At 41.7% G+C, this 25,403-nt stretch overlaps 1 protein-coding gene across 4 annotated transcripts in view; it reads right to left on the bottom strand.

Annotated features, from left to right (window-relative positions):
- Nucleotides 1-25,403, bottom strand: part of TTYH1 (tweety family member 1) — a 110,112-nt gene that overhangs the window by 22,738 nt on the left and 61,971 nt on the right. For all 4 annotated transcript variants that reach the window (XM_075605513.1, XM_075605512.1, XM_075605516.1 and 1 more), the window contains exons 3-6: nt 18,478-18,589; nt 7,113-7,333; nt 4,920-5,015; nt 1,200-1,272 (exon numbers count right to left, since the gene is read on the bottom strand). In XM_075605513.1, the coding sequence (XP_075461628.1) occupies nt 1,200-1,272; nt 4,920-5,015; nt 7,113-7,333; nt 18,478-18,589 (502 nt within the window). The remainder of the gene's footprint in view (nt 1-1,199; nt 1,273-4,919; nt 5,016-7,112; nt 7,334-18,477; nt 18,590-25,403) is intronic.

Below are 25,403 nucleotides of genomic sequence, written 5' to 3'. Positions count from 1 at the left end.
CCTGGACGTATCCTGCAGATCCATATTGACATGTTGGATTTCACCAGCTGATAAAAGCAAGAGGTGTCCAAAGTTGTCTTATTTTAATACATTTTCATCATGTGAATTTTTAAAGAAAATGGGGAAACTATTTAATCCATGGCTTAGTCTTTGGGAAAATCACTGTGAAAACCATCACGTTTCAGAAATGTGTGCAACCTTTAGGGAACTATTTATTGTCAGAGATCTGACAATGGTTGACTAAAACAATTACGACAGTGGATTGCATAAACTGCCAAAAATAAGAAAAAGAAACAGCATGAATAATAATAAGTATGTGGGTTGGGGGGATTCAGCTGATCCAAATTCTGCCTGGACCAGGCACTGTGAACAGATTGCAACCATACAGTAACTTTGTCTAGACGTACATGCCCCTGAGTCATTGCACTCGGGGCCTATTTAATATACTTTGTGTAGGCAGTTTCCAGGCAAAAATGGGAAGCTTTCTTTGGTCAAATTGAAAGTCTGTATGAAAATGTGTAATTTTGCAGAAATTACTCATTCATGTTACTCAAACTCCAAAGAGCTTTTGTGGCTAGTCCAGGTTGCTGAACCAGTCAATTCGAAAATCGATATGGCATTCTCCATCAAGAAAGCCTAATTAAAAGCCGAGACTAGTTTAAAAAAAACCATTATGCACAAATATACAATAACAATAATATAACTCTCTTAGTAGTTATGAAGGCAAGCATCATGCATGCCTTAATTTTTGCTATGGTAACTAACGGGTTAATAATTCTGATACCTCATCTTATCCTTAACTTCCCATTGAATGCCGTAGAGACTAGTAAATATACTTTTTTTTTTTTTTTTGGTCTCTAGTGTGACTAAAGGCACCAGCACAGGATCTTCAGATGCAAATAGAATGTATTGTATTATATCATTCCAGATTCCAGAATCCCAAAGTGTCAGTCACCTTAGGGACCTTCCTCAGGGCTAACCGCTAAGACATACAAGGGGTTAACCCCTCCCACTTCTCCCGTGGGGGGAGCAGGGGGCCTGACTTCCCACTCCGGGATACCTAACCCCATTACACACATTTATTACCTTCACCCCACCCCAGCACACCTAACTCTCCCACCATCTATGAATGGCTACCGACCTATTCGTCAAATATGTCATGCACAGTGCAGGCCTAGGCTGCATATAGACAGACTTACCATGGCAGTGGCCATCTCCAGACCCATGGTTCCCCAGCTGAGTAAGAGCGCAAAGAAACTCACCACAGTCATTCTGCAGATAGAAATTAAAAAAAAGGAAGAAAATCATTCTGCCGTAACCTTGTCGTCTGAGATTGAACCGTGCGGTCTTGCAGCCTCCAAAGATTCAACAGATTAAACAGCGACTCTCTTAAAGTAGAAACTTACATTTAAAAGGGCAATATGCAAGTCAGTGAGTCGACTCGCACCAAATTATTTGTCTTGTGCGTCCAGTCAATATGAGTGCTGAAAGTAGTTTTAATACAGAATGCATTTCATTGTGCATTCGAAAGCCAGTATTCACTAAACTCCAAACACAGGTATTGGAGATCGATCCCGTGTAATATAGTGCGTGCGCTACCGTGCGCACGCACGCACACACGTCAGTTGGCTGAGTCCAAGCCTGGCGTTCTATACTTCAGGCGCGCGTGCGCACGGCAGTGAGCGTTGAGCCGGCAGATCGGAGGAAAGACCTGAAAAGTATATTTTCACGCTGCTGCCGTTGCACATCACACTCTATTATCCAATAAGAGTGAGGCTGCAATTACTTCGTATTTTGCGCAGAAGGGAAGCACGAGAACGAACTCTGATACACCTTATCAGAGCTGAGAAAATCTTCCCCAATGAGTGCTGTTCAAGTAACTGGTGCTGAATTGATGATAAATAAGTCTATACACAAATACTATATTAATATTCTATGTTCTGCTCTTGTTTCCTGTCAACATTTAAAAAGTGGGTGGTAGAGTATTTGTAAAAACTAAAATGTTTACTGTAATTATGCCTCAAATCTTTAACTGTCATTGTGCAATAAGCACACAAAGAATTAGAACCAGATAAATTAAAACGACAACTGTACATGGATAACCCATGATGTACAGTCACATGCAATTGGAATGTCAAGGGCAGTTATAAGGCACATCAATAAAATGCATTCTGATATGTTTTTTTAAATATGTTACATGGAGTTTGATACAGAAGAGAGATGAAATATGGTTATACAGTGAACTTGTTTCTCTTCCACAGGACAGATTGTCAGAGAGCTATGAATTAATCCTCAGTGTTCATTGGTGTATAAGGATCTATTGTTATATTCAAACCAGAGCACACATTATACATGCTGCTTGTTTCAATTACAAGTATAGATTAAAAATGTCCTTGTGCACATTTCATTTAAGGGCAGCATGGCTGTCAGCAGATGATGTATATTCTGTATGATACACAAAGCATTTTAACTTAAGAGTCAATGCTATTTTCTTATTAAATTGACCTGTGGTATCTGTATGGAGTGTGCATATAGAGAAGCCATATTTCTGTTGACTTCATATACAGACCAGGGTATTACTCACAGGCAAATGGATTCACACATGAGTCACATATCATCCACTTTCTAATTAGTCTTTTTTGTATGTTGGATGCATGACCATGTCATTGATTTATCTGGTAGAGATTTTTTCCATTACCTCAATTCCCTTTCTCTCTGTTTTACGAGAATGCACAAACCTAGAGGCTCAGTCTTTTCCTCTTTTATTGTCTTGTCTTTTTTGTGTGTGAAATATAGTACAGGAAGAGCAATTGTATTTGAAAAGGGCATTACTAATATTGGCTGCAGGGCACTCGTGTTGGATATAATGGGCCTTTATTTAAGTTTGTATTATGCATGTATACCTTTATATAGCGTAAACCATGTACAGTACATAGCGCTTCTCAGCAGTAATACACGTGACATAATAATATAACACATAATGGGAATAAGCGCTTGAGACATAAAAGTAAGTATGGAAAAGGAGTCCCCTCCCCTTACAATCTAAGCGCTAAGAAGGGAGAATTTACAGAGAAAGCAGGAGAGACGGTGAAACAGATTTAGGAAAGAGTAAAGGGATTCTAACAGCAGCCTTTAGGATAGATTGTAGGGGAGACAGGTGAGTGGCAGGAAGGCCGGACAGCAGAAGGTTACAATAGTCGAGACGGGAGAGAATGGGGGCCTGTGTTAGTTTTAGCAGTAGAGCAAAGAGAAAATCTTTGTAATGTTTTACGGAGGTAAAAATGGCAGGTTTTAGCTACATTGTTAATGTGAGGGAGGAGTTAAATGTGACACCTAAGCAGCGTGCTTGTGATACTGGGTATATGATCATGCTACCAACAGTCATGTAGAATGGGGCAGTAGGGCCAGGCTTGGGAGGAAGTATGAGGATCTCCGTCTTTGACATGTTAAGTTTGAGTCGGCGGAGGGCCATCCAGGATGATATAACGGAGAGACATTTGGTCTGTAAAGCAAGTGTAAGGTCAGGGGTTGAAAAGTAAATGTGGGTGTTATCAGCAAAGAGATGATATTTGAAACCAAAAATGTGATAAAGTCACCTAGAGAGTGTGTAGTGAGAAAAGAGAAGAGGTCCAAGGACACGGCCCTGTGGTACCCCCACAGAGACAGAGGAGGAGGAGGAGGAGGTGTTAGCAAACGAGACACTGAAAGTATGATGGGAGCACAAAGAGGAAATCCAGGATAGAGCTCTGTAACGTATACCAAAAGCATGGAGAATGTGAAGGAGAAGAGGGTGGTCCACAGAATCAAAGGCTGAAGAGAGGTCGAGTAATATGAGCAGAGTGTAATAATCTTTGTGTTTGGCAGCATGATGCTAATTTGTTATTTCAGTGAGGGCTGTTTCGGAGCAGTGAGCAGTGGGGAAGCCAGATTGTAGAGGATCTAGGAGAGAATAGGAGTTAAGAAAATAGAGCAAGCGAGGGAATACAAGGCGTTCAAGAAGTTTAGAAGTAAAAGGCAAGGGGGAGATAGGGCGATCATTGGCGAGACAGGTGGGGTCAAACTTGCTGTTTTTGAGTAGGGGTATAATTGTTGCTCGCTTGAATGAGATGGAAAAGCAGTGACATACAGTATCCTCCTCTGTGACAGTGGGAAAAGAGTTGAGGAGGGTAGGAGGAGAGTTATAAAGAGGTGTAAAATGTGAGGAGGATACAGAGGGATGTCTTGACCAAAAGAATCCATTCTTGTCTTGAAATAGTCGGCAAAGTCCTGAGGTGAAATGGAGGATGAAAAACCAGGTAACAGGTTTAAGCAGAGAGTCAAAGACAGAAGTGGTGGCATGGGTTAGACTTCTGAGTGTTGATTACTGAATAAAAGTAGGTTTGTTTAGCCTGGGAGAGGGCAGAGTTAAGACAGGATAGGACTCATTTGTAGTGAAGGAAGTCTGCGAGAGTGTGAGATTTCCTCCAGAGGCGTTCAGAAGAGCGAGAACACATGTACGGGTTCTCTTGAGCAATTCCTTCGGGTCTGGAGAAGACCAGGAAATACAATTTGTTTGATTTTACTTTTTGTTTTATTCTTATTTTATATTAGAATAATTTAAAAATGTTTATGTTTCGACTTAGGGCCTATTTAATAGGCTACAACACAATATTTTTGTGCTGGAGAAGTCCTTATTCCCATTCCTTATTCCCAGTCCTTATTCCCAGTCCTTATTCCCATTCAAATCCTTATTCCCAGTCCTTATTCCCGTTCAGCACAAGGAAATACTGTCACATCATACTGACAAGGAGCCTTAGCATTCTAGTAGCACATTTATGATAGAGGACAGGTACTGTAACATCTTCTGTATTTCCCTGCTTCTCTTTGCATGAGATTTTCTTGTTGCTGCGTATGCAGTGAACACAAGGTGGTGTACTCACATAATTACCAGCCACTTGATCTGCTTGGCCAGGCCGAGTAAGGTGAATAGACAGATAATCAGATCTAGGAGCAGCAGGAGAATATACGCCAGCCACCTGCAGAAAGAAAGAGAGCAAACTAAAGACAAAGCTAAAATAGAAGCAATAAAAACAGACCCGTGTGTACAACCGATTTCATTGAAATCTTTTTGGCCTTCATCTCTCACAGGCTGAAATCAGAATATTTATTTTAGGTTGTAAAATTATAAGTGAAGTAAATATGTAATATTTGTAAATATTTTGTTTAAAACAGCAATACAGTTTTCACTTATTTTAGGATTGCAGCAGGAGGTCTCCGGAGCTGAAATGTGTTATTTTCAGCCCCGGGGATCCCCTGCTTTCAGAGATACTGTACGTCCGTCAGCTCAGGAGACCCATTGCTTCAATCTTGTAATAATAATTAACTCCCCCCCCCCTCCCCAAAATAATTTAATCCTGTATTGCTGCTTGGAAAAGGGAAATTGCCCAGTTGGAAATACTGAAATATTATGTCCGTATATAAGTCAAGTGTAATAGATTTAATGGACAAATGACTATTAATATCTAGTTTAAAAAGCATCAGGAATGTCAATGTTGTTTGACAGACCTTAAATAATCTTTTGAAATACATACAGTATTTACAAATACTCCCAATAATTTAGAAATCCTTTTTTTCCTAGCTATTTTGTAAACAATTAAATAATGACAATGTTTTTTTATTAAGCCAAGCCCCAAATAATGTGATCTTGTTTATCTATCTTTTTTTAACTGTGATCCAATTGTCTTGCTGAAATATAAGCCAGGAACGGCCTCTTATTACTATCCCTATTCATACATAATGCTTTAGTTTGTGTTTAACTACTGGAGGCACGAGTACAACACTGCTTTGCTCAGCTAGCATGTCTTACAGGCGTTAAATATCCCTACATGCAGGGCCGCCGACATGGGGGGAAAGCCGAGGCTGGTGTCCCAGGCCCGGAGGCTGCGGGGGACCCAGCCAGCTGGCGCTGCAAGTTGGGCCCGGCCAGAAGTCAGGCCCAACGTCTTCATCCAGCTGCCGGACTTGGGCTCCCAGCTCTCCCCAGCTGCTGCCTGCCTCTTCCCACGCCGGGCCTCTCTCTCCGGCTTGGCACGCCTGGAAGTTGGGCCCAGCTTCCGGCATGCACCGGTGGGAGAGAGAGGCAGGCCCGGCATGGGAAGAGGCAGGCAGCACCTGGGGACCGGTGGCAGCAACCAGAGCTAAGTGATAATTGTACCTGTGGGGAGGGGGTAGTGGAGATTGTATCAAGGGGGGGTTGTGGTAATTGTATCTGGGGGCAGGGGGAGAAGTGGTAATTGTATCTTGGGAGTGTAGTGATAATTGTATCTCGGGGTAGTGGTAATTGCATCAGGGGGGGTAATGATAATTGTATCTGGGGGAGAAAGGTAGTTGTAATTGTATCTGGGGGAGAAAGGTAGTGATAATTGTATCTGGGGGAGAGGGGAAGTGGTAATTATATCTGGGGGTAGTGGTAATTGTATCAGTGGGGGGGAGTGGTAATTGTATCTGGGGGTAGTAGTAATTGTATCTGGGGGAGGGGTAATTGTATCTGGGAGGGGAGGGGTAATTGTATCTGGGAGGGAAGTGGTAATTGTATCTGGGAGGGAAGTGGTAATTGTATCTGGGAGGGAAGTGGTAATTGTATCTGGGAGGGAAGTGGTAATTGTATCTGGGAGGGAAGTGGTAATTGTATCTGGGGGGGGGGGTAATTGTATCTGGGGGGGGTAATTGTATCTGGGAGGGAAGTGGTAATTGTATCTGGGGGGGGTAATTGTATCTGGGAGGGAAGTGGTAATTGTATCTGGGAGGGTAGTGGTAATTGTATCTGGGGGTGAGTAGTAATTGTATCTGGGAGGGTAGTGGTAATTGTATCTGGGGGTGAGTAGTAATTGTATCTGGGAGGGTAGTGGTAATTGTATCTGGGGGTGAGTAGTAATTGTATCTGGGAGGGTAGTGGTATTTGTATCTGTGGGAGTGGTAATTGTATCTGGGGGGAGTGGTAATTGTATCTGGGGGGGAGTGGTAATTGTATCTGGGGGGGAGTGGTAAGTGTATCTGTGGGAGTGGTAATTGTATCTGGGGGGGAGTGGTAATTGTATCTGGGGGCTTACATGCTAGGGCTCTCAAACCCTTACCTATAATCCTCAATTAAATTAACTTGCTCTGCCACCACATTTGGATTCAGCTCCGCCCCCTTCCAGAAGGAGATCTCTGCCAGATGTTGAGCCACAGATTCCACCTGTCGCCTGGTGTTACGGACAATAACCAAAAACTCTGTCCGTTTTGAGAAAATCTCTTCCAACTCGGTCAGGTCACTCTTCACAACAGAGCTGAGAAGTTCCACTGTGTCTGAAATCTGTGAGAACAAGGAATGATGTTACAAGCATCTTAGGTTGGCAGCTTGGCATTAAAAAATATCATTAATCGAAATGACATTATCAGATTATTACATGAGAACATAGGGGACAAACAAAAACAGATTGGCAAGTGGAAGCCACTGAACATTACAGTAGTTGAGACACTACCTATGTTTTCAACAATGTCCTCTATGGCAGTCTTTAATGGGTAACCTCCTTCCAGGTGAAGGACAAGTACTTCTTGAGACCACTATATAAGGGGACGTTACGCATCCCAAATCAGCGATTCTTGTCCTACCTTAGTGAGGCATGGTCATTGGCGGTTTTCTTTTTTTGGAAAGTTCTCATTGTTGTTTTTTTTTTACTAGGTTACTCTCATGCCACCATAATCCGATTAGGGGGGTTCCCTGCCTTCCCCCTTTGATTACCTCAAGACCGTCCACTTTTTAGCCGCTGTGGTAACGCAGTATGAACTGTATTATTTATTTATTTATTTATAAAATATTTTACCAGGAAGTAATACATTGAGAGTTACCTCTCATTTTCAAGTATGTCCTGGGCACAGAGTAAAACAAATAATACATGGTTACAAATTCAGTTACATAAATGAACAGGGTATACATTATATACAAGATATTGCGTGCACAGTTAAAGAAAATATATATTATGGGCGTATGAAACAGTTACAGATCAGATTAAAATGTGAGACAGCCTTAGATTTGAAAGAACATAAACTGGTGGTGGATGTGAGAGTCTCTGGTAGGTTGTTCCAGTTTTGGGGTGCACGGTAGGAGAAGGAGGAACGTCCGGATACTTTGTTGAGCCTTGGGACCATGAACAGTCTTTTGGAGTCTGATCTCAGGTGATAAGTGCTGCAAGTGGTAGGGGTGAGGAGCTTGTTCAGATAGCTGTGTAGCTTGCCCATGAAGAATTTAAAGGCAAGACTGGAAAGGTGAACTTTGCGCCTAGACTCTAGTGATGACCAATCTAGTTCTTTGAGCATATCGCAGTGATGTGTGTTGTAGTTGCATTGGAGAACAAAACGACAAATTGAATTGTAGAGGGTGTCAAGTTTGCTAAGGTGGGTTTGAGGTGCCGAGCCATATACTATGTCTCCATAGTCAATAATTGGCATTAGCATCTGCTGTGCGATACGCTTTCTGACCAGGAGACTTAGGGAGGATTTGTTCCTGTAAAGTACCCCTAGTTTGACATAGGTCTTGGTTGTCAGGGTATCAATGTGCATCCCGAATGTTAAGTGGGAGTCAAACCATAAGCCCATGTATTTAAAACTAGTGACAGGGATTAGGGTGGTGTTAGCGTTGGTTCTAATCAGGAGCTCAGTCACTGGAAGCTTTAAAAATTTAGTCTTGGTCCCAAATACCATTGTTAGTCTTTTCAGTGTTTAAAAACAGTTTGTTTTGGGAAATCCAGTTTTCGAGTCTCAAAAAGTCAGACTGAAGTATGTGTTGAAGGTCGGAGAGGCTATGGCTGTGTGCATATAGGATTGTGTCGTCTGCATACATGTGTATTGAGGCTTCCTTACAAGCTGTGGGAAGATCATTAATGAACACTGAGAAGAGTAGGGGCCCCAGAACAGAGCATTGCGGGACACCACAGGGGATATCCAGGGGGTTGGAGTTAGAGCCTGAGATGGACACATGTTAGGATCTTCCTGATAGGTAGGACTGAAACCTGTTTAAAGCATGCTTCCCTATTCCAGAGCTCTGGAGTTTGTTAAGCAGTATAGCATGATCAACTGTGTCAAAAGCCTTTGCAAAATCTAGGAATACTGCACCAGTGAGTTGTCCCCGTTCCATTACACACTGGATTTCATTGCAAACTTTTAGCAGGGTAGTTACGGTGGAGTGTTTGGGACGAAACCCAGATTGGAATTTGCTAGGGAAATTTGTCTTGGTATAGAAATCGCTTAATTGGGAGTGGACACATTTTTCCATGACTTTGGATAGAATTGGGAGAAGTGAGATTGGCCTGTAGTTTGAGACAGTGTTTTTGTCTCCACTTTTGAAGATTGGGACAACTCTGGCAGTTTTCCAGGTCTTAGGAATATGGCCTGCAGACAGGATAGAGTTGACTATGGACACAATTGGTTTGGCAATGGCTGGGGCACCAAGTCGTAGGAACCTAGATTGTAGTAAGTCAGGTCCACATTGGCTGCTTAGTTTTAGTTTGAGGAGCGCTTGTATAATCTCCTCAAACTAAACAGCCCTCGTTCCAGAGCTGGAAGGGGTCTTCCCCCTGGGGCACTCATGGCGGACCGTGTAGCAGCCGCTACCCTTCGGGAGTTCGAAGGAGCAGTGATGGTATGATGAAGTGCGTCGCTGCCGATGAGATGATGTCATTAACGAGCAAGCTTTTTGGCACCAAATCTTGTTTCTCTGACCTCAGTATACTTCCGAAGTTTCCCCACCAGGATGAAGCTGGTTCTGGACATCAGGTATTTTAAAAGGGTATTTTTAAGGACATATTTTTTCCCTGTGTAGCCGGGTCCCCTCTCACCTCCGTGGTAGGTGGGGGAAGGCTGCAGGGCGATCGGATCGCCGGAGTTCCGTGGCGTACCTGGCAAGCGGGGCCGCCATCTTGGTTGATCACGCATGTGTCAATCGGAGTCATGCACATGCGCAGAAGAGCGGCAGTTGAGGCGGCCATCTTAGAATGGCTCCACCAGGGACTACATGTCCCATGAGCCTATAAAGGGAGCAGCAGAGATACAGTTTGGTGCGAAGGCAGAGAGCTCCCTCAAGAGGCTGACACCATCGGTAAGGAGAGGAGGGATTCAGTAGACCACGCGTCGTGGGCTCACAGTGTGGTCCTGCATACCCACCATCTCCAAAGTAACCTGGTCTGGCCTGAGACCAGGAGAGGTACCACGTGCACCAGCGATCTCACAAAGGGGTAGCGCTACTCCACACACTTTGGGTGGGCTTTACTTCGGGGACACCTGGGTGTGGACATTGTGGGGGACTTTGTGTTGGGCATATACCATGTGGGTATTGTACTGGGCTACTGGGTATTGTACTATCGTTATTTGTGTGTGTCAGTAAACTGTTACACTATACATGTGTGTGCATATTTCTAAATACTGTATTTGTTCCTGTGAAAGGTTATCCTGCATAGCTAGGATCCCTTCCAGGTGGAGGCGCTGTACCGAGGAGAATGAGAGCTCACCCCAGGCTCCCAGCCGCGGAGGCTTAGGCCATCTGTGAGCCACAGGTAAAGGCAGCACACATAGTTCCCTTAGTTATGGGGAAAGGGGGCTACACCTGCTTCATTTGTTCCCTAGTAGATAGTAAGTTAGAAGCATGTCAGCTAATTCTGCAGTTACAGGGGACCAGAAAACAGAGCAGCCTCAGCAGGGAGCTCAGGTTGTGAAGCCAAGGAAAGCAGTCTCCAAGGCTACATATTGTGCGGACTGCGCTGTTAAGCTATTGGCTACCTACCCCAAGAGATTTTTCCCAGATTGCATTAAAAAGATACTGATGAAGAACATTTTCCACAATTAACTAATTTCATGGATTGGATGAAGACCTCTTATGCATTGCATATTAATAAGTTTTGTGCTTCCCTTGAAGAAGGTTTTGACAGAAGATAACTGTCCTGGGATGGGTAATGTTCCCTTGTATAGTGGTCTCAAGAAGTACTTGTCCTACCTCAGGTGGAAGGAGACTGCCATAACGGACTTGAAGAAACCCAAATATCATAAGGTACATTTCCTCTTTTCCAGGTGGTTATTCTGGGATATTTGGGGAGAAAACAATAAATATTTAGTGTAAAGTGTTGAGTTTACGTGTTCATTGGCAGAATCAGTTCCAGAACAGATTTTGGAGAGTTTGTGAGCTTCCCTTATGAGGAAAGCAGCTGCAATCAGCTCAGTAATTCTACATTCAGCTTGCTAATAAGAACTAATAAGAGTTAAAGTTTCCAGTGGGTTTTTGCTGCCCCACTGCACCCACCTTTGCTTTGCTGTCAACCTGGAGTCCTTGCTGGTTAACCCAGAACTGTACCTTCTAGCCAGCAGATGCTGATATCTATTCAACCCCTTATTACACTATATCTGATGAATAAAAGCTGCTCTGAGTTAAACCCTACTATATCAACATTTGTCCTTGCCTTTCTCCCCACCTCCTCCCTTAGCTTTCCCACTTTCACCTTTTCATTGATTAATACGACTCCAATGTGTTGCAGGTCATAGATAGCGTTAAGTTACCAGCATCTATTACAGAAAATAATTAAGTAAAACTCTGTGTTCCTTTTTATGTGTCGGCTTGAAACACCGCACATATTCCAGATAGGCAGTTGACAGATTGCAGGCGATATTAAAGGGCCCGCCATTGCACATCAGTGCACAGACGGGAAAAACAGTCCCAGATTATTACTATGGGGTTTGGCGGAAAACCACACAAATGACTGAAACAATAAAAATTTTATGTCATGATTTTACAGGTCCGTCATGGAACATATAAACAAATACAATCTCTGTCATTTTCAAAGAATTCACATTGTGTTGGAACACCCTGTGGTTCTCACACTGCCACTGCCCACAGATGCATACGTAGTTGTAAAAGATGTCATCTCACCTGCTTCATTAGTGTACCTATTTAAAGGAATGTAAATTGGGGGCAGAGCCTCTGGGAACACCTACAGCATCATTCACCCAGGAGCTCCACTGCACATAGACATTAATGGTTAAATATTCATAGCTCTTCCATCTAATTAATTATTTGTGACAGAGGCCAACAATATACTACTTCGCTTTGCAACGTTATGCTGACTCTTTTTGCACTTAAGGAGTTAATTCATTCTATTGTAAAGTTGTATCCTTTAATAATAAGCATTACACAATGTTATATTCTTTATATACATTGAGCAGTGGGTATTTTAATGTAATGAAACCAGAATGATTTAGATAGGCGCTAAATAAAAGTGCAGTGGTATAATGATAGATTCACACAGGAAAAAATATATAAGTAACTTAAACGATGTCTCAACCTTCCTGTGGGGGATATGTACAGATCCCCCTCAAATGGAATGGATACAGGTGGTTGGAAGGGAGCCACAGTCGCAGGAACATCCAAAAAATAAAAGGAAATATAATAGTGCAATATGTTGTGATAAAGCGAATTTTGAGATGTCTTGGCTCTATAGAGTGTCTACTTACAATAAGTAGGTGTATAAAAAGCGTATTGCAAAGTAAGGTGGTGTGTAGCAGGCTGCAGAGACAGGATCCTCGCGAGTTTGAGGTGAAGGAGATCTCACTCAGGTACACATGCCACAGGAAAAGATACAGAAAAGACCATAGTACAGATCGGACAAAATCAGTTTGTATTAAAAGCAGGGTAAAAGTTGTACTTACAATAAGTACATAAACAATGTACACGTAGCGTTTACTTTAGAGGTGAAACCGGCGTCTATGTGGGTAGCCTCTAGCTGCTGCAACTCCCAGTCCTCCTCGTCGGATCGCGATGACTGGCGTCTGACGTCACTACCGGCGCAAGGGTGACGGCTTCCGATCCGGAACACAGAGGTTGGCAGACAGCAGGGGGACCGCAGACTAGGCACCTTCTCCTTCTGGGCAGCTGTGCAGGCTGCAGGAATAGGCTCAACGCGTTTCGCTGTGTTACACCACAGCTTCCTCAGGAGCAAGTGAATACCCCTAGTGGGTGTGCAGTTTATATACCAGAGACAATTACTCAATAAAAGCTTGATTTTACATAGGTCCTCCTCTTAAAGGTACATGACTCTATGGTCCAAAAACGACGCAATTACACTAAAACTTTAATATTACATATCACAAAAAAATATAAGGTGCATAAAAGATGCTAATAGATATTAAAATGTTTATAATGTTTATAAAAAATGTTTATAATGTTTATAAAAAATGCCCTATACATCAATAAAACTATGCAGACTATATAGCTCAGCATGGTGGCGGAGAGATAAAAAGGGGGAGAGAAATAAAATATGATCAGTGACATAGATAGTAGCATATTCTTATGTTCATAAGATCTCAAAGGCTTGAGATCAAGGGGGGGGGGGGAGGGAAGGGAACATGAGAGAGATCTGTGGTAATGGGGATAAAGGAAGGAGTAGGTAGGGTATACAAGTGGGTACAGCAGAGATATTAGGACTATTGGACAGATGTTAGTTGATTAAGAATGGTATTATTTCAAAGTCTGCATTCAGACCGTGTGGTATTAAGGTGTTTAATTTGTGAATCCAAAACATTTCACGTTTACTTAAGTCAATATCTCTGCTGCGACCTCTCCAATGCTGTAACACATTTTCTATACCCGTAAATTTTAAACCTTTAGTGCTCGAATTATGAAACAGTGCAAAATGTTTGGAAACACTGTGGGTTAAAACTCCTCTACGAATGTTGCTCAAATGCTCTAAAATACGTGTTTTTATTGCTCGTTTTGTTTTGCCCACGTATTGGAGTCCACATGGACATTCCAATAGATAAATTACATATTCCGTGTGGCAGTTCATGTACTGTTTAATCTTAAAGGTTTCCTTCCGATTATTCCCCATAAATTCTCTTTTGTCTGTCTGTTTATATTCGCATGCTTTGCATATTGAGCATCCAAAAAAGCCCTCAAGTTTTTGAAGCCAACCTGTTTTTTTAGGGCCATCAGTTTTCCTTATGGCGCTTGGTGCAATGATGTTTTTAAGATTTTGCGCTTTTTTAAATATTATTTTTGGGTGCTCCGGAATAATATCTTTTAGTATTTCGTCATTTTGCAAAATATGCCAGTGCTTGCGTATTATTTTACAGATGTTCTTTGATTCTATATTAAAGGAAGTTAGAAAAGCAGTATCAAAAGAATTATTTTCAATAGCAGGTGTATTCTTAGGCCTAATCAGCTCCTTCCTATCTAGGCTTTTTGCCTTGGCGATACCGCCCTGACCAAGGCAAAAAGCCTAGATAGGAAGGAGCTGATTAGGCCTAAGAATACACCTGCTATTGAAAATAATTCTTTTGATACTGCTTTTCTAACTTCCTTTAATATAGAATCAAAGAACATCTGTAAAATAATACGTAAGCACTGGCATATTTTGCAAAATGACGAAATACTAAAAGATATTATTCCGGAGCACCCAAAAATAATATTTAAAAAAGCGCAAAATCTTAAAAACATCATTGCACCAAGCGCCATAAGGAAAACTGATGGCCCTAAAAAAACAGGTTGGCTTCAAAAACTTGAGGGCTTTTTTGGATGCTCAATATGCAAAGCATGCGAATATAAACAGACAGACAAAAGAGAATTTATGGGGAATAATCGGAAGGAAACCTTTAAGATTAAACAGTACATGAACTGCCACATGGAATATGTAATTTATCTATTGGAATGTCCATGTGGACTCCAATACGTGGGCAAAACAAAACGAGCAATAAAAACACGTATTTTAGAGCATTTGAGCAACATTCGTAGAGGAGTTTTAACCCACAGTGTTTCCAAACATTTTGCACTGTTTCATAATTCGAGCACTAAAGGTTTAAAATTTACGGGTATAGAAAATGTGTTACAGCATTGGAGAGGTCGCAGCAGAGATATTGACTTAAGTAAACGTGAAATGTTTTGGATTCACAAATTAAACACCTTAATACCACACGGTCTGAATGCAGACTTTGAAATAATACCATTCTTAATCAACTAACATCTGTCCAATAGTCCTAATATCTCTGCTGTACCCACTTGTATACCCTACCTACTCCTTCCTTTATCCCCATTACCACAGATCTCTCTCATGTTCCCTTCCCTCCCCCCCCCCCCCCCTTGATCTCAAGCCTTTGAGATCTTATGAACATAAGAATACGCTACTATCTATGTCACTGATCATATTTTATTTCTCTCCCCCTTTTTATCTCTCCGCCACCATGCTGAGCTATATAGTCTGCATAGTTTTATTGATGTATAGGGCATTTTTTATAAACATTATAAACATTTTTTATAAACATTATAAACATTTTAATATCTATTAGCATCTTTTATGCACCTTATATTTTTTTGTGATATGTAATATTAAAGTTTTAGTGTAATTGCGTCGTTTTTGGACCATAGAGTCATGTACCTTTAAGAGGAGGACCTATGTAAAATCAAGCTTTTATTGAGTAATTGTCTCTGGTATATAAACTGCACACCCACTAGGGGTATTCACTTGCTCCTGAGGAAGCTGTGGTGTAACACAGCGAAACGCGTTGAGCCTATTCCTGCAGCCTGCACAGCTGCCCAGAAGGAGAAGGTGCCTAGTCTGCGGTCCCCCTGCTGTCTGCCAACCTCTGTGTTCCGGATCGGAAGCCGTCACCCTTGCGCCGGTAGTGACGTCAGACGCCAGTCATCGCGATCCGACGAGGAGGACTGGGAGTTGCAGCAGCTAGAGGCTACCCACATAGACGCCGGTTTCACCTCTAAAGTAAACGCTACGTGTACATTGTTTATGTACTTATTGTAAGTACAACTTTTACCCTGCTTTTAATACAAACTGATTTTGTCCGATCTGTACTATGGTCTTTTCTGTATCTTTTCCTGTGGCATGTGTACCTGAGTGAGATCTCCTTCACCTCAAACTCGCGAGGATCCTGTCTCTGCAGCCTGCTACACACCACCTTACTTTGCAATACGCTTTTTATACACCTACTTATTGTAAGTAGACACTCTATAGAGCCAAGACATCTCAAAATTCGCTTTATCACAACATATTGCACTATTATATTTCCTTTTATTTTTTGGATGTTCCTGCGACTGTGGCTCCCTTCCAACCACCTGTATTTTAATGTAAGTCATAACATTTGATCAAACAGATTTTTTAAATGTAATTATTTTAATGATGGAGTGGTCAGTCCTATTTATCCATTTGACAGCATACAGTAAAAAACAAAACAAGCACCTCTTCCTATCATCCCAGAAGTTTGCAAGGCAGGGAGCATCCTCTTTGCAACCAGTTTGTTCTAACTCTCTAACTGACAGGCTGCAGGGCTACGGACAGCAGGAAGCCTGTGTCAATAGTACTAGGAGTAAAACCTCTGACTCTTTTCTGCAGCTACCCATGGCCAAGGATAGTAGAGCTACTTTTTGCCAGGAGGCTTATGGTACACAATGAACCAACACAGTCATCTGCCTGAATGGTTTGCAGATTTTCCGCAGGGTAACAGACAGACCCCTTAGGATAGTGAAGAAGGTGGGAGTTTAGCAGGAGAGGAGGCACATTTCAGCAGTTATTTGTATGAATGAATTAAAGTGAACATTGCTTAACACAAACGTTTCATGTATGCTGGAACAGCGTGTGTGTGGCTGGGAGTGATCATTGGATTAAAGAGCTATAGATAGCACACATCTGCAGGAACATATTGGGATTACAGCAAATGAGTACAGGCGAATCCTGTAGTGTGTCTGTACAGAAGAGGAGTCATTGTATGTCATATTGTCTAGATTACAACATATTTTTCTTCAATAGAAACAAAAAAAACGGCGCCTCCAAAAAGAAAGAAATATAAAGCCTGACCAAATATAAAGTCCAATGTGGCTGAGATGAAATCCGAAGTGGAGTCTTCAATGTAGTCTCAGGGAAAGACAAACAGACAAATAAGACAAAAGAAAAGAGAAAAACATCATAGTGCAACTAAAAACAACTAAAACAAATAATCACTGATATGGTTGACAAGGGAATAATTACAAATGTAATGCAAATGATTTAAAATAAATATATAAAACAACAGACACTTGAATGTTGGGCTGGAGACACTAATAAAGTGATGACATCCGGTAGGGATAAAATTGAAACCCTACTTACAGCAAAGCTGATAGGTATACACCCGTAGCACAATGTCCTGGACTTGAAACCAGAGTCTGTTGGGTAGTTGGTAATTCACAGCCTCTAGAGATCCACGCAGCCAGGGACTGCCGCTGCTAACACACTCGCAGATGTCCTGATGTGTGGGGGGGGTGCCGCAGGTGAATACCTGGACCCGATGCTGCCGAGGGAGTCACCGAGGTATTACACGCAGACCGGAGGTCTCGCGATGACTGGGTGACGTCACCTCACAGCGCAAAGGCAGGGGAAGTGACCGGACAGAAACCGGGGGACTCTGGTTTCAAGTCTAGGACATTGTGCTACGGGCGTATACCTATCAGCTTTGCTGTAAGTAGGGTTTCAATTTTATCCCTACCAGATGTCATCACTTTAATAGTGTCTCCAGCCCAACATTCAAGTGTCTGTTTTTTTATATATTTATTTTAAATCATTTGCATTAAATTTGTAATTATTCCCCTGTCAATCATATCAGTGATTATTTGTTTTAGTTGTTTTTAGTTGCACTATGATCTTTTTCGCTTTTCTTTTTTTCTTTTGTCTTATTTGTCTGTTTGTCTTTCCCTGCGACTACATTGAAGACTCCACTTCGAATTTCATCTCAGCCATATTGGACTTTATATTTGGTCAGGCTTTATATTTCTTTCTTTTTGGAGGCGCCGGTTTTTTTGTTTCTACTGTTTGTATTGGTTTGTGTGAGCCTTTTTTCTTGGCAGCCCCCACTTTAACATTTAAAGTGTGTTTATTTTATTTTATGTTAGTCACCCATGTGTCACTAATTTCATTTGCAGCATTAGCGCTGTTCCCACTGCCCTTCCCTTTTATATATTTTTCTTCAAACAACATACAGATTTTTCACATGTTGGTGGTTATACACAGTATATATAAAAATGCCCCTTTCAAAATATATTCCACATTCGGATGTAAGCAAAAAAGACTGCTTTAATTAAAACGATAAAAAAAGAATGAAAACATGAGTGTCAGGCAGACACCCTCAAAAGTGATTTGAATTTCTACCTTAGCACCTGTCACCACTACCTCTGTGCTAGCACTGCTGTACATTTCAGAAGCAAGTTGAATAAAAAACTATAAAGCGCATGTTTCCCTTTACAAAACCAAAGTACTGTAGGTGCTTTATCATTCTACACATTATACAAATCATGAGTAAACATCAATACATTCTTTACCAATGTGACGTTTTATCCACGGTCTCTCTCACTGTGTCAAGGTCTCTCTAATAATGTAATCTAACAGAGCACAGTTGCTAAAGTTCTCTCCCCCTCCCCCCCCCCCCCCCCGTCTCTGCACTCACCAACAAGTCGATGGAGGTCAATGTGTGGTTGGCATTCATGAGGGAATAGGTCACTTGATATACCCCGTCATTTGTTTCGCTATTTCCATAGAAACCAATTCCAATGCCAGCACTAAAGGGGGAAAGAAAGAGAGATTGATGGAAGTGTCATTTCTGGAACTCCCATGATAGCAGAGAATTAATTTACAATAATTAAACCCCTAATTAACTTGTATCTCAAAAGGAATTTTTAAATGATGCTGCCTGGGATCTCCTAGGACTCCTTATCTAGGCCTATCATGCCTAGAGATCCTTTCGTAACCTAAATACAACACTTTCTATTCTTGCTTAATACAACTTTCTCTTATTATTTTGCTGATAAGTTGATAGGAACATAAAAAAGCATCTCCATAACAATGGGGTGTATGGGGAAAAAAATAGTTTTTTGGGGGGCACCCCAAGTTATTATACAAATAACTCAAAAATATAGAAGTACTAATGCTCAGGGTTTATATGTGCAGGATATGACAACAACACAAATCAGAAGAAGTGGATGTAATCTACTGTGAGTATCTCGCTGGCCCTTATCCAATATGCTGTGAAGCCATATTAGTTTTCCTATTCATTTAAAAGGATCAGAATTATTGTGCAGCACAGGGAAGTGGTTTCCATGTATATTGAATGCTGCCTGTGTCTGCACTGCTTGTTTGTATTCTGTTCCTCACATTTTGGTTCACACTTTACCCTGGATTGGGGGGGGGGGAGGAAGGGGGGGATGGAGGGGGAGGAAGGGGGATGGAGGGGGAGCGACAGGGAGGGTTTCTAGAGCTGATCCATGGTCCTCTGACCTCTGGGATTCCCCAGTTCCTAATATGTGATTATTTGTATCCAAAAATACTCAAATAACATTTTCATAGAATAGAATACAGCACGGAATACTTTGCTCCAGTTGTCAATTGAAAGCCGTGATGTCATCGTGGGGTGAAGCCCTGGCTTTTTATTGGTCATTCCATTGGCCATATAGTTTTTTTCTTTTTTCCCTGCCACAACCACACTGTTATCTTGGGAATTACAAGGGTAAGAGTATTACAGTTCAGCTCCAGGGGATCCCTCAATTCAGGTAATGGGTTTAAAAACAAAATACAGGCATACCCTGGTTTAAGAACACTCACTTTAAGTACACTCGCGAGTAAGTACATATCGCTCAATAGGAAAACGGCAGCTCGCGCATGCGCCTGTCAGCACGTCCTGAACAGCAATACCGGCTCCCTACTTGTACCGAACTATACACAAGCGGGGACACTATAGAGCCTGTTACACATGCGTTATTTACATCAGTTATGCACGTATATGATGATTGCAGTACAGTGCATGCATCGATAAGTGGGGAAAAGGTTGTGCTTCACTTTAAGTACATTTTCGCTTTACATACATGCTCCTGTTCCATTGCGTACGTTAATGCGGGGTATGCCTGTAACACATTTTGGGACAGGGAATTGATGCTTTAAAAACTTAAGGCCTCACTCAATCTTTACTTGATGGTTCCTTTTAAAGCGGTTGCCCTGTAACTTGAACGGCTGCATTACTTGCCAGTGAGTATAAGGTTATTTTGCAAAATCCAAGGGTTTTATATTCTAATCTGTGCTATTCCATAACACACCTTATAGGCCATTTACTTGAATGGATGGGTGGGACATAAGGTGTGTTGCGGTACCAGAAGTAATTTAGAGAGTATGGACCAAAATATTAGGTAAAATTACAAAGACACAGCCACTTAAGAAAAAGGCTATAATGTAGTGAATTTATCATATCCCATCATATCATAGATTGTTGATTTACGTGACAAATGAGCACCAAATACAAAACATACCCTACAACCTCTACCCTCCCATCTCCCTGTTCCTCGTACGTTACATGTCGTCTGTTTTTTCTTTTGCATTTGGAGGTTACATGTCCGCTCGCTGTCTCACTGTAACACAAGACCTATTCCTTCTCCCGAATTTCCCTACTGTATGGTGAACTGAGTACAAGATGTATTTGGGGATTCTGTATTACAGTACATAGGGCTAAAGGAATGGCAACATGCTTAAAGGCAGTGCCTGAAAACAGCGACACAGAATCAAGCAGGGAGCTCCTGGTGTCAGCTCCTTGTGACCTTGGGCAAGTCATTTTTATCTCCCTGTGGCTCAGGCACCAAAAAATATAGATGATAAGCTCTATGGGGCAGGGACTTGTGCCTGAAAAAAAAAACAAAACTATGTACAGCGCTGTGTACACGGTCACTGCTCTGCAAGAAAAAGCATTATTATTTACATAGTATTGTATTGTATGTCTTTATTTATATAGCGCCATTAATGTACATAGCGCTTCACAGTAGTAATACATGTGGTAATCAAATAAATAACAGATAATATAAATAACAGATCATGGGAATAAGTGCTTCAGACATAAAAGTAACATTAAGGAAGAGGAGTCCCTGCTCCGAGGAGCTTACAGTCTAATTGGTAGGTAGGGAGAACGTACAGAGACAGTAGGAGGGAGTTCTGGTAAGTGCGTCTGCAGGGGGCCAAGCTTCATGTATCATGTGTCCATGATTATCCAGTGCTATTCATATGCTTCTTTAAGCAAGTGTGTCTTAAGGTGGGTGATATGTATCTGCTAAATACAGTACAGACGATAGATACTGAGGCAATTCTACCTTCTTTTACTTGCTCTATTACATACAATATACAACATGCCCAGGTATTACTTTTTTATTTTACAATAGGCTAATTTATAATCCTATCAAATACATAATCTATCAATGGCCACTGCATCACCCTATATCTCACTGTAGGGAATGTAGATGACACCCAGGCACATTCTTATTCACAGTCTCCAACACACTCCGTGCAATTAGGAAGATACACTGGCATTTACAGCACTTTCACACCCATCCTCAAAGATGTAATTCTGAATCATATTCTTTCTACATCTGTCATTAGGTGGGTGGAACAGATGGGAAAAAGGCTTAATTTGGAGTGATGTTATCTCACATACTTGAGACACCCTGTGATTGCTCACTCACTATATTAAGCAGCAGAATGATTTATTTCTCCTTATATTGCAAACCCAAACACTCGCCCCATGTGCTTTCATTTAGCAGCTGAGTGGCAGGTTGTTATTCTGTATGCTGTTTGTAGGTGTGAATGGAATTTAAATGCAATCTTATTCAGAGAACAGACCCTTCAGGATATGGTTGAGGTTGCATGAAGGGAATCCTGAACTGTTTTAGCTCTTCCTGTACCTGTTGTTGAGCGTCAACTACTGTGATTAAGACCCATTTTTACTAAGTGGTGCTATTCTGTGCCAGACACAATTTGCAGTCCATTTAAGTAAATGTGACGTGAGGCATCTTCTGGTGCTGAAAGGTGTCTAATGGATTAGCAGTACTATATGATTTAATGTTCTCTGAACTGGGTGGTACGACAGGTGTCATGAAAGACGATTCTGCCAACAGTTGAAACAGCAAAAATGTATTGAATGGTATTAGCCATTGCTTGTTATTGGGGTTTTCAAGGGACATTTTTATATGAAAATATGTAACTTTATTTTCACAACAAATTACCCAAATGACTTCCTGTCCATTTAACAACGATCCAAATGGACTAATATTATGAAAACATATGTTTAATCCAGGGGTGAGCAAAGTGGGGGGTGGGAGAATTTCCAGGGGGGCGTGGTGGCTACAGAGGTCCCGCACTCTCACCCACGAGGCCTCTGCAGCTTCTCCTATCTGATCTTTGGCTACAGTGTAATTTGCCATGGCAACGTGACGTCACATGACCCCGCTACGTTATTTGACGCTGGAGCCGAGGATGGGGGAGGGCTGGTGAGCCGGGAGGTAAGCAGGCAGGGGGGGAGCAGGTTAAAAACTTTGTGCACCCCTGGTTTAATCTATTCAATGACACTTAGAGAGCTTTGGAGAGCCCATAAGACACAAGCATAAAACTCCATGATGTCATGGGAAACAAAAATAACTATTATCATAGGCAGATGTCTTATGTTCTCTTTTTGATCCCCACTTGTATAAGGAGCCATTTAATTTACCCAGCGCTTCAGGAAAGATAGAGGGAATAATGAATGCCTTTCTCAGTTTTAATTACAGAGTAGCTTGCTTACCCCGGTGATGCTTCTATTTTGTCTTCTTTCTGTCACACTTTCCCTACCATTAACGAGGATTGAACAGGATAATTACAGAGCTTTGTCTGACAACAGTACTCTTAAGAACTTCATAGTCTATGCAGCAATATTTCTTTCCTAACTCAATCAGAACATTTTAACCCAAATGTTTCAGAAAACTTGGTAAATACGGAGGCACCTGTTTTATGGAGATTCTAGTTATAGGTGGTACACCAAAATGTGGTTTATGGGTGAAAAATCTATCCCCTGGAAAGTTCAATGATATTCTGTTTATCCAGCAATTATTTTTAATTCAACACCAGACTCATTTTGAAATCTCTCTAGCAAAAGGGAGCTAGATCACAACCGGGGAATTACAGACCTGTAAGCCTGACTTCAATAGTGGGAAGCTACTTGAAGGGATAATATTCAGGAATTAGCCAGCATGGATTTATGAAGGATAGATCATGCCAAACTAACCTTATTTGTTTCTTTGTGGAGGTAAGTAGGAATTTAGACCAGCCTAATGCAGTTGATGTAGTCTACTAAATTTTGCAAAGGCTTTTGATAAGGTTCCACACGAGGTTAGTGTACAAAATAAAGCAAATTGGACTCAGTAAAAATATATGCACCTGGATTGAAAACTGGTTGAAGGATAGACAACAGAGAGTTGTCATAAATGGAACTTTATCAGGTTGGGCTAAAGTCGAGAGTGGAGTACCTCAGGGATCGGTACTGCTTTTAAACTTGTTTATTAATGACCTCGAGGTTGGCATAGAGAGCAAATCTCCCTGTTTGCTGATGATACTAAATTGTGTAAGGTAGTACAATCAGAGCAGGATGTAATTTCTCTCCAGTGGGACTTGGAGAGACTGGAAACTTGGGCAGGCAAATGGCAGATGAGGTTTGATACAGATAAATGTAAGGCTAAGCATTTGGGAAACAAGAATAAACAGGCGACTTACAAATTAAATGGGGATAAATTAGGGGAATCCTTGATGGAGAAGGATTTAGGAGTGCTTGTAGACAGCAGGCATAGCAATAGTGCCCAAAGTCATGCAGTAGCTGCAAAGGCAAACAAGATCATCTTCTTCCATGAAACGTGCAATGGATTTAAAGGAAGTAAACATAATTATGCCCCTTTATAAAGCATTAGTAAGACCACACCTTGAATATGGAGTACAATTTTGGGCACCACTCCTTAGAAAAGACATTATGGAACTAAAGAGTGCAGAGAAGAGCCACCAAATTAATAAAGGGGATGGACAATCTAACTTATGAGAGAGGCTAGCTAAATTAGATTTATTTACATTAGAAAATAGGCGACCTCCATGCTGCCAAAGACAGAGGTCATTACACTCTGCTCATATTACTCGACCTCTCTGCAGCATTCGACACCGTGGACCACCCTCTTCTCCTTCACATTCTCCATACTCTTGGTATTCGGAATAAAGCTCTATCCTGGATCTCCTCTTACCTCTCCCATCGTACTTTCAGTGTCTCTTTGGCTAACACCTCCTCCTCTATTGATCTCTCTGTGGGGGTACCACAGGGCTCTGTCCTGGGACCCCTTCTCTTTTCTCTTTACACACTATCGCTAGGTGACATAATCACATCTTTTGGGTTTAAATATCACCTCTATGCTGACGACACACAAATTTACCTTTCAACCCCTGACCTTACACCTGCTATACAGACCAAAGTTTCTGGATGGCCATCCGCCGACTGAAACTTAACATGGCAAAAACAGAGCTCCTTATACTTCCTCCCAAACCTGGCCCTACTACCTCCTTCCACATTGCTATTGGAAATATGATCATTCACCCAGTAGCCCAAGCACGCTGCCTAGGGGTTACACTTGATTCCTCTCTCTCATTCTCCTCTTACATGCAAAACGTTTCTAAAACTTGTCGCTTTTTCCTCCGCAATATCACAAAGATACGCCCTTTCCTCTGTTACTCGACTGCTAAAACTCTGACTCAGGCCCTCATTCTCTCACGTCTCGATTACTGCAACCTCCTGATGTCCGGCCTTCCTGCCTTCCTGCCTCTCACCTGTCTCCCCTACAATCTATCCTAAACGCTGCTGCCAGAATCACTCTACTCTTTCCTAAATCTGTCTCCACATCTCCCCTCCTGAAATCCCTCTCCTGGCTTCCGATCAAATCCCGTATCTCACACTCAATTCTCCTTCTCACTTTTAAAGCTTTACATTCTTCTTCCCCTCCTTACATCTCAGCCCTAATTTCTCGCTATGCACCATCCCGACTCTTGCGTTCTTCTCAAGGATGTCTTCTTTCTACCCCCTTTGTATCTAAAGCTCTCTCCCACCTTAAACCTTTCTCACTTTCTGCCCCACACCTCTGGCATGCCCTTCCCTCAATACCCGACTAGCACCCTCTCTATCCACCTTTAAGACCCACCTTAAGACACATCTGCTTAAAGAAGCATATGAATAGCACTGGATAATCATGGACACATGATACATAAAGCTTGGCCCCCTGCAGACGCACTTACTAGAATTCCCTCCTACTGTCTCTGTACGTTCTCCCTACCTACCAATTAGATTGTAAGCTCCTCGGAGCAGGGACTCCTCTTCCTTAATGTTACTTTTAAGTCTGAAGCACTTATTCCCATGATCTGTTATTTATATTATTTGTTATTTATATGATATGTATGACTACTGTGAAGCGCTATGTACATTTATGGAGCTATATAAATAAAGACATACAATACAATACAACTATATACAAATATATTCCGGGACAGTACAGGGAGCTTTCAAAA

Source organism: Ascaphus truei, chromosome 6 (genome assembly GCF_040206685.1).
Source record: "Ascaphus truei isolate aAscTru1 chromosome 6, aAscTru1.hap1, whole genome shotgun sequence".
Classification (NCBI taxonomy): Eukaryota; Metazoa; Chordata; class Amphibia; order Anura; family Ascaphidae; genus Ascaphus; species Ascaphus truei.
The sequence above is the reverse complement of the archived record's forward strand: the minus strand, read 5'-3'. Positions and strand labels throughout refer to the sequence as shown.